Genomic DNA, 10,076 nt, shown 5'->3' with positions numbered 1-10,076 from the left:
AAGAAAAGTTATTAAAAGACTTTTGTCATTCTGAAGTCGAGTCTTTATAATAGTTTGATGACACTGAATTATGCCTCTCCAAAGAGGGAATTAGAGAGTTCCGTGCGAAAATTCAGTGCGAAAATTCAGTGCCCGGCCGTGGCTCGCTCAGATACGTCAGTATGGTGGCTGTCGGTACTGCTTCTTTGTGTGTAAACAGATTCTGTTCTCCAGTTGCCAAGTGATATGGGCAGGAAAATGAGTCAGAACTTTTTGAATAGCCTAATAGAATCAGCCTTGGAGCCAGGTTTCCCATAAATGGTGGCTCAGCGGGGGTCACGTGGGTAGAAGAGAGCTGAGCCTGGACCCCCTCGTTTAACCTGTTTCCTGGGCTGCAGCGCTTTGCTGAGTACCAGAATGGTGCTCAGGGCACACTGGCCTTTAAATACGTACTTGTTGCTTCTTGTGCTGCTTTTTTCTCCCCCTATTATTATTAATTTACCTCTTTCTCCCCATTTCTAGGTGATAAAAACAAAATTCAAAAGTTGGTACAAATGGCATGGACATTTGTAAATGACAGGTACGTGTGCTCAAATGTTGACTTAATTATAGGATTTTAGAATAGGCAGGGACCGTATATGTCATTTTATCCAAGCCCCTTATTTTGTATCGAGGAAACTGACTTGCCGCAGCTTGAAGAGCCAGTTAATGGCAGAGCTGGGCTGAAGGCCAGGTCGTCTGCTCCCAGCAGAGGACTGCCCTGCCACGTCACAGTGGTACAGAATGCTGAAGTCTTATCACCAGCTCGAAACATAAGTCCAAAACAATACACCAGAGAATTTTGACAGATAAATACTTAGAGCCCGTTCGCGTCTACCCCCTTGTCCCCGTTTCAGAGCCGTGAGGTTCTAGAGCCCAGGGACCCACCAGGCTGCCACTCGGAGAACAGTGGGGTTGCTGTCATTAGAGACGGTTCAGGGATTGGCGTTTCCGCGGTTGGGAGAACACAAACCATTTTCATTGGCCTTTGAGACGTGGCAGTGTTTGAATCTGCCGGAATTCTGATTCTTTAAGGAGCAGACAAATTAGTAACTATGGTTAAAGTAATGTATTTTGATGCCTTTAGAAGACTGAAAACTTGCTCTTATTCGTAATACTTTAATCATGTTTAGAGAAGAATAAGCAATTCGGCATTTAGATATGGTATCTAATTTCCTTATTGGGTTAATCATAAATGTTGGCTCATTTAAGTCAAGTCACCTCTTTTTCTCTTTGAACTAGTCTCTGCACGACTTTGTCACTGCAGTGGGAACCAGAGATCATAGCAGTGGCAGTGATGTATCTCGCAGGACGTTTATGCAAATTTGAAATACAAGAATGGACCTCTAAACCCATGTATCGGAGATGGTGGGAGCAGTTTGTGCAGGATGTCCCTGTGGATGTTTTGGAAGGTACTAAGCGCTCCGTGCGGGTGAACCTTGAGTCCCAAGAATGGAGTTTCCCAGATAGGCTTACGTACGCTGTTAGAAGTGTCGTCAGTTAAATTCTCTAACATAGTGTCCACGCTGTCCAGTTTCGGTGACCTGAAAATGCTGGCTGAATTACAAATACGATTCCTGCGTATCGGTCCATGTCAGGGAATCGTGGCTCAAAGGAAAATGGGCCGATTTTTTTCCCTAGGTAAAATTTCATTCAAAAATATCAATTTGTGGTAAATGTAGTTGTTGCCTATCATTTAGACATCTGCCACCAAATCCTGGATCTTTACTCACAAGGAAAACAACAGATGCCTCATCACACGCCTCATCAGCTGCAGCAGCCCCCGTCTCTCCACCCCACACCTCAAGTGCCACAAGTGCCACAGCCACAGCCATCTCAAGGCTCTGAACCGCCCCAGGCCCCGCAGAAGGATTCACAGCAGTCAGCGCAGCCACCGCCGCCACCAGCGCAGCAGCCCAAGAAACCATCCCCGCAGCCCAGTCCTCCCCGCCAGGTGAAACGGGCCGCGGTGAGTGGCCAGAGTGGCCTGGGGCACGGCGGCTGTCCTGGCGGCAGCACCCAACCTGCACATGTTCCGTTTTAAGGGACCACACAGAGCACCGAAGGCACAGGGTGGTGACTCACTTGATCTTGCCCATAGGAAGCCTGCAAACTGATGTGGTCAGAGAGGTGGCTCCGGGAGCCAGGAAGGCTCTGTCCTCCTCTGGCCGCTGCTGCCTTTGTCGTCCCCGACAGGGCCTGGATCCTTCCGGGCAGCGTAGCCACGTCTATACCCTGCTGGAATAGGCGTCTCCAGCTCCCTCTGGCTCTGTAGTGTCTGGTTCTTTAAGTGACACTGGGTATTTGTAACGTTTCTCCCCAGGGTAGCATCAGCAAGCAGCACTCATCAAATTTAGGGCCTGGAATCTAGTGTCACTTGGAACTCACTCTTGAGAAATATTAGTATTTCTGTGTGATTTGGAAAAGAGGAAGAGGGAAAAAGCAGAAATAGTGCTCTGAACATGCCAGGTTGGCCCTGCCCATTCAAGCCGACGTTAGGTTTGGTCCACAGCCACCTTCTGTCCTTGTAGTTCTGCTAGTACCTGGACCGTCAGTGTTTCCTCACCGTTCCCTGGGTCTTGGGTAACAGTTGTGATTTCTTTTGTTAACAGGTGGTTTCTCCCAAAGAAGAGAACAAAGCAGCAGGTAATTTCCTGTTCTAATGTGGGTTTGGTTTTTTTGTTTTGGGTTTTTTTTGGTTTTATTTGCTTATCAAAACTTTAAATTCTTGGTCGGCATTGTTTCCTTTCAGGTTGAGATTGTCCTTAAAATTTAACCTTAGCACCCATCAAAAACTTGGCCCTGCCTGCCAGAAAAAGTGTATTGTCTTCTGTTTATCTCCTGACTCTATATTTTTAGGTTATATTCTGACCAAAGGTCTCAAAAGACGTTAGTGGCAATAACAGTGTGTTCAGTAACATGCATAAAAATGTAATTATGAATGTAGGCGAACTGTCACGGTAGCATTTATATTTTTAGGGATCAGCTAAAGGCACCACAGTAAGAGAGTAAAGGGCCCTGGGCGTCCCCGTAGCTGAACAGCAGGCAGCAGAGTGTCGTGGGGGGAGGGCAGGCGTGCTGGCCGGCAATGGTGCCCACAGCATGTGTCCTGGCCCAGCCCAGCTGCTTATGCAAGCCAGGCCCCTCTCAGGGTCCTTTCTATGTGGATCTAGATCTAGATGTGGAGTAGGGCCCGAAGTTAGAAACAAACAGAATAAGCAAAATCTGAAAGATACAGAAGAGAAAGCAGGAAGCGTTTTGTCTCTGTGTCAGCCCAGCTGGCCCAGTTGAACCGAGCTCTTTGAAGGCAGACTGTGTTTACTCATCTCTGTTTCCGTTAGTTCCAGGGTAGGATCAGTGAATTATTTGTTGAACTGTTGTTGAGATCTTCAAGTTACAGTAAAGCTACAATTTTTCTCAGGACTGATGCGTTCAGTAGAGGTAAATTTTTTTTAGCTCCGAGTGAGCACAAAGTGTGAGCACAAAAGAGTGTGCTGCGCCTTTGCCGTGTGGTGTGCAGTCACGCTGAGCGGACGTGCCGCGTCTGTGAGAAGTCGGAACAGCCAGTGGAGGGGGACTGGCGCCGAGGGCGTGGGGCCTTTAGGTGGAAGGAGGTGGGTAAGCCGAGGAATTGGGAGGAAATGGAGAGAGCAGCCTCCCTGGAAGGCGAAGGACTGAAAGGGAGTCGCTTTTGAGAGGACAGAAGCGCGGGTGGGAGCTGACGATGGCGTCGACCTGGAGGAATGGGTCTTGGCGCAGGCAGTGGCGCCACGGGATGGTGTTGGGCAGGAGCGCGGCCCAGGCCACGTCCATGTGAGGGCCGCCCGGCAGCAGCGACAGCACAGGGCTGGGAATGGGGAGACGCTTGCTGCGCGGGAGTGAGGCCTGGGAGGGCGGAGTCAGAGTGTCAGCCATGGACCAGGAGCGGGGGTCGCATACAGCCTGGAGGCAGGGGGTGTAGTGTGGGCCACTAGCCACAGGGGCTGCTGAGCACCCGGAGTGCAGCCCACGCTGGTGGCCCTGTGTCCTAAGTGCAGAATACACTCCAGATTTCCAAGAGTGAGTAAGAAAAAGGAATGTAAAGAAACTTATTAGTGAATTTTACAGGTTACACATTGAAATGGTCGAATTGTTTTATATATTGGGTTAAGTAAAATATTTACCCTTTTTTGACATGGCTACTAGCAAATTTAAAATTACGTGTGCAGTTTTCCGTGTATTTCCGTTGGACAGCACTGTTAGATCCCTGTAGCTTGGCTGGCTGTGGGCAGGGGGTGGGAGGGAGGCGCCTGAGGTGAGAGGGACAGTGGTTACAAGAGATGGAGGGGAAAAGTTGCCTGTGAGCTGCCGGCTGCTGGGTCTAGGGCTGGGGCCCAAACATCAGGCCCCCAGTTTTAGAGGAGAAAAAGAAGCTAGGCACGTAGATTCACAGTTCATCCGCCCAGCGAGAAGGGGCTTGGTCTCTGAGGAAGATGATAGAGAGATGTCCCCAGACCTTGAATCCAGCCTGTTTGAGGCAGAGAAAACCCAAAAAGTGGTCAGCAACACCAGAACAGAATCGGACTGGAGTACAAGCTAGGGTAAAGTGAGTTTGAAGAAGAAAAGGCTAAAACATGCAAACAAAAAGATGGAGGTTTTTTTGAGCACGTGTGCACACTCTCTACCTTTGTAAACAGAAGATGTTGAACTTGGTGTAGCCTCTGTGGGCAACTTAGCATTGCCACTGTGGATAAGGGTCACATGCAGCCACTCGACCTTGAAGGATGGGCTGTGTCCTCTGCCCGAGTGGCCCCGGCTACTTTGCTTTAGGGTTGGCTCGCACACCTACTCGGCTCTCCTGGCGCAGTTAATGTGCTGCTGCTGACATGCCACGGGGAGTGTTTGTGACACAGAATAAACTGAAAATGTGCCTCAATGAGAAGTAAAAGGGAGAGGTTGCTCCTGTGAACATGCGGGGCCTTTTTTCTTCTGTGTAGCATGGGGACTCCCGATAGGTCACACTGGGTCACTGAGGCTGTTCTCCGCTGCGCTCAGGTCGTTGGAAGGATTTGTCTTACCAGTCGGCAAGGAAATCGGTGCGTGTCAGAAGGGGGCCGACTGTAAGAAGCCGAGGGTCGGTCTTGTTCTCGGAGGCAGGGTGGCAGGACAGGTGTATCTGCTTCGTTCATTTTATTCGTTTAAAAGGATTAGCACGTGACAGCTTAGCTGAGGCCTCCCTCACGCTCCTTAAGGCGCAGGTCACGTCTGTTCTTTTTCCCCAAGAGCCCTAAACATTACATTTTTTTCCTCTATGATACGTTTATTCACATGAAGAGGTCTGAGTGCTTTTTAATCTACCTTTTCTTTGTAGACCCACCACCACCTAAGATCCCCAAAATTGAGACCACTCACCCTCCATTGCCTCCTGCCCACCCACCACCAGGTAAGTGTCTGCTGGAAGCTGCTGGGACCGCCACCTTCTCTCCCTGCCTTTCTGGGCGGTCCTGGGGAACACCTGTGTATGGAAGGGAGACTTTGTAGCCAAGATTTAAAAGATAGTAGTGACCAAGGATCTTTCGAAAACTGTATCTCACAAACCACATATTTTGAGGGTGTCGTAAGTTCTCGATATATCTGAATATTTATTTGACTCCCACATCCAGAAATATTGAACTTCCCAGGAAAGATGAGCGTAGAATCAGTTCTAAGCAAGCAGAGGCCTGCCGCGTGAGTGTGCACGCGCATCCGCATCCGGCCGGCCTGCTGCAGCGTTCAGGCCCCGGCTCTTGCACCCGCCTCCTGTCCACAGGAGATCCTCTCGGTCCGCTTTGAAAAATAAGCAGTTGTTCACTGGGCCACATGGAGAATAAATTTAAAAGTGAAAAGTTCTCAAAAGGTACACAGTGAACTAATGGGGAAGCTTCTTGGGCATCATTAAAAATAGAGGACAAAAGTTGTCAGGTATTCTTTACCTGTGGCAATATTTTGGAAGATGAAGCATTCAACTAGAAAAGGCAGGAAGTTGTGTGTTCTCTAAAGGGCGATATTCCAGAGATTTCCCTGGACCTCTGTCGGTGCAGGTCCTCTCAGCGGCCGCACTGAGCGCCGGGTAGCGGCTGTGTGTAACCTCGGGCTCCCGGAGCTGTGTGCCCGTAGCAGACGCGCTGCTGTTTGCGTTTCTCTGATTACACTCGGTCACGTAGTGCCTACGTTTGGGGAGAGCAGACGGTCGTTTTCCACTTTGGGACGAACCCCACAGCCCCCAGTTCAGCATGCCGCTGGCTTAGCTGCCTGCAGTTGCTCACTCAGTGTTTACAGAGCATCTCCTGGCAGGTGCAGAGCCCAGGGCAGTGAGAGACAGTGACAGAGGTGCTGCTGGGAGGCAGGGGCACCTCGGTGCAGGGAGCCCCCATGCGGGCAGCTGGCCTGGGACCCACAAGCCAGCCATGCCACTAGAAGAGCCATAGTGGGGGAGGGGGCGGAGCCTGGCGGCCACGGTGCCTCTAAAAATGGAGCTGGGGGAAGGGGGCAGTGGGTCACTCCCGTGACCCCATCGCTATTTTGTGGATGTGCGTGGGGGTAGGGAGATGGAAGGAAGGCTCACGGGGGGAGCGGAGCCCAGTTCTCGTGCAGCACAAGAGGCCGGAAGGGACATGAAGTCACAAGGAGTGTTCCGAGGGCAGCTTGTGGCAGTCGGTGTCAGCAGTGAGTATGAAGAGAGGGCGCACACGTGCTGAGAACTCACTTTTATCCCAGGTGAAGTCACAGGGCAGGGCACGGCACGTGCGCTGATGACTTGAGGTAGCAGAGTTGCACCTTACCAGAGGTGATTTGTTAAGGGTAGAGGAGCGTGTTTGTGGACTCAGGTGGCCATGGAGTGACACGTGGAGGATTCGAGCTGCTTTTCGGCACAGGCTTGAGCTCATACTTTGTGTGCCATAGTCAACTTCTAGAGCCGCAGGGCCCCTGGCCCTGCCGGGAGCCACACGTAGTCTCCACAGGCAAGTCTGACCTGATGGTGCTGCTTAGCACCAGTGGGCCCCAGGGACACGTCTGTTGCTGAAAGATGTCCTCGCTGATGTGAAATTCTGCTCTCACTCACTTTGCGACAACAGTGAGGGAACAGCAGGCACCGCAGTGCCGTGTGGATGGACAGCAGTGGCCTCGCGGCTGGTGCTGGTGCCCGTGCCCCGCCATTGCCCAGTGCATTCCTGGGCATGGTGCGGTCTGTGTCCGCACGATCAGGACTGTGCGGCCTTCCGGGAGCACACGAGAGAAGCTGCCAGAGGACCAGAAACCGTCCTCATGGTTTTGGCTTCTCCTTTTCTGTGTTCTCTGGAGCAAGAAATCTTGCTCCTGTGGTTTGTCTTTGACTTCTGGGCTGCCTTGGGAAAAGACACACCTTCTCGTGTTTGGCCACCCCTGGCGAGGTGGTCAGGTGTCATTTCCCAGGCACCTGACCGTGAATGAGGAGGGGGAGTCATCGTGCGAGGGGTGGCTCTGGAAGACAGGGAGTGTGAGGGCTGTGGCGGCAAAGCCCCGCGGGAGCAGGTACAGGTGGCTCTCTGGAATAAGTGACACTAGGTGCTGCCTGCCCCACCACAAGGCACGTGCTCACGCTCGCCCTGACGGTGCAGATTTCTGAGGGTGCACGCTGGGATCTGCCCTCACTTCTCTTTGTGGCACAGTCACAGTTGCCGCTTTTATGGTTCTATTGCAAGTGTCAGCAACTTGTGTTATTTTTTTAAATGCCACTTCGTTCATTTGACTGACTCATGCTTTGTGCTGAGTGCCAGTGCTGTAGACAGTAATGTGCCCTGGCCCTGGCTCAGCCTCCAGAGGCAGAGACACGCAGAAAGGAGGGGCTCTGCACGTGTTTGTACCAGGAAGAGGAGGCTCCATGTGTGGCCACTACTGCCTGGGCCGGTGTGGTTAGGGCCCTGCACGTGTTTGTACCTGGAAGAGGGGGCTCCATGTGTGGCCACTACTGCCTGGGCCGGTGCGGTTAGGGCCGAGGGAGCAAGAGAGACCCCAGGTAGCTGGAGGTGGTGGGGAGCCCTGCGTGACGGGTAGGGAATGAGCTGATGGCATCGAGATGCAGGCACAGGCCGTGCTTGATGGCCACAAAGGCAACAGCTGCTCCCTGCTCCTCTGTGAATGAGGAGACGGCACCAGCCCAGCAGCGCTGTAACATGGCCGGGCGCGTGGGGGGCGGCCGTGAACCGCTGTGGAGCTCTGGCCCCGAGGCAGTTGGCGAGCAGCCCCTATGCCTGCAGCCCCGGGTGCCATGGGCAGCCCAGACTGGGCCCTGACCCATCCCTCCCCTGCAGACCGGAAGCCTCCCCTCTCAGCTGCCTTGGGCGAGGCCGAGCCACCAGGCCCTGTGGATGCCAGTGACCTCCCCAAGGTCCAAATTCCCCCTCCGGCCCACCCGGCCCCCGTGCACCAGCCACCGCCGCTGCCACACCGGCCACCGCCGCCACCGCCCTCAAGCTACATAACCGGGATGTCCACCAGCAGCTCCTACATGTCCGGAGAGGGCTACCAGAGCCTGCAGTCCATGATGAAGACGGACGGCCCCTCCTACGGCACGCTGCCCCCAGCCTACGGCCCACCAGCCCACCTCCCCTACCCCCCCAACCCACCCCAACACCAGTGCCCCCTCCCCAGCTCCTTCCCACCACCCTCCATCCCACTTCATATCCGGGGGGCAGAAGCCTCCACCCACCTACAACCCCAACTTCCCACCCCCACCCCCACGCCTGCCCCCTACCCACGCAGTCCCACCTCACCCTCCCCCAGGCCTGGGCCTGCCACCGGCTAGCTACCCACCTCCATCTGTGCCCCCTGGAGGACAGCCACCCGTGCCCCCACCCATCCCCCCACCCGGCATGCCTCCAGTTGGGGGGCTGGGGCGGGCAGCCTGGATGAGATAACCTGATGCCGTTCCCCCCCCCGCTTTTTTTTTAACAAAAGTTTTTCTAATCACCTCGAAGAATAGTTAAAGTGGGTAAGCAGCAGGGCACCTTGTATGATGCTAGATGGTGGCAGTATGGGAAGAAACGGATTGGGCCGTGAAATCGGGATGGCCCCCCACACCTGAAGAACAGGGACAGCGGCTTCCAGTGTGGCCCAGGCAGTGCCGGCTGCCATTCACTGTGTGTTTGGTGTCAGCTGATGCTGGCTGAGTCCTGCACTGGGTGACTCTACTAGTGAAAATGTTCACCAGCCATATTGGCTCAATAAATAGCTCAGTAAGGAGTGAATTTTCTTCTAGAAATCAGTGCCTATTTTTCCTGGATACTCCATTTTAAATAGTCCAGTTCCACCTGAAGTCAGGCTGTTGTCATCGCTTCCATTCTGTGATGTTCTCTCCCATGACACCCAGTAGGTCAGAAGAACCACTGTTTTGATTTAGATATTTACGTTCTTTGTATTAAAGTTATTTTGAAGGGGTTACCTGGTTGGGTGGCTTTTTTTTCTTTCCTCCAGGGAGAAGGGGGAAAATATACTTGGAAAGTCATGTCTGTTTACATCGATCTGCAGATTTCTGTATAGAGAGATATTTTTTAAGTGTGACTGTAACAAACTGTGAATTTCACCTTGGTTACAAACAAGACTCCTGTCAGTTATCCAAATAAAGTCAGCTCTGAAACCTTTGTTACGGCCAGCCGAAGGTGGGGCTCGCGGCCTGAGGCCTCTGGGTGTGGGGTCTGGAAGCAGATCTCGTTCAGGACCCCGCGGGGGCAAGGAGAGCCCTCCGGGCAGTCTCGCTGCCAGCCAGACCACGCATACACGCACGCGTGCACACATACACACGCATGCGCACGTCTCCCATGCCCTATGCGTGCATTGGCTTTCTTTAGAGGGACCTGGAATTCCAGACCAGTTTGGACTGTCAGGTGTGCCCGCATAGACGAGTTTCTGCGTTAGGTGGTTCGGATCTGAAATCCTTGCCATCTCTGGTCTGTGACCAGGCGGAGGCCACTGGAGTGACAGTGGTCACCACCACTCACACTGTGGGAGGAAGGGGAGCTGTGTGCCTGCTGAACGCCCACCCGAGGTGCCCCCAGGAGCCA

General features: G+C 53.1%; 1 protein-coding gene across 1 annotated transcript in view; it reads left to right on the top strand.

Moving 5' to 3' along the window:
* The window catches only part of CCNK (cyclin K), a 22,702-nt gene extending 13,046 nt beyond the window's left edge, over window positions 1–9,656 (top strand). The window contains 6 exon segments of the mRNA XM_011375254.2: window positions 1,261–1,430; window positions 1,719–1,987; window positions 2,631–2,664; window positions 5,369–5,440; window positions 8,328–8,694; window positions 8,696–9,656. Of these exon segments, the coding sequence (XP_011373556.1) occupies window positions 1,261–1,430; window positions 1,719–1,987; window positions 2,631–2,664; window positions 5,369–5,440; window positions 8,328–8,694; window positions 8,696–8,933 (1,150 nt within the window). The 3' untranslated portion in view covers window positions 8,934–9,656.
* The last annotated feature ends 420 nt before the right edge of the window (window positions 9,657–10,076 follow it).

The sequence above is a fragment of the Pteropus vampyrus genome, unplaced genomic scaffold (assembly GCF_000151845.1).
Source record: "Pteropus vampyrus isolate Shadow unplaced genomic scaffold, Pvam_2.0 Scaffold268, whole genome shotgun sequence".
Taxonomy (NCBI): domain Eukaryota; kingdom Metazoa; phylum Chordata; class Mammalia; order Chiroptera; family Pteropodidae; genus Pteropus; species Pteropus vampyrus.
The sequence above is the reverse complement of the archived record's forward strand: the minus strand, read 5'-3'. Positions and strand labels throughout refer to the sequence as shown.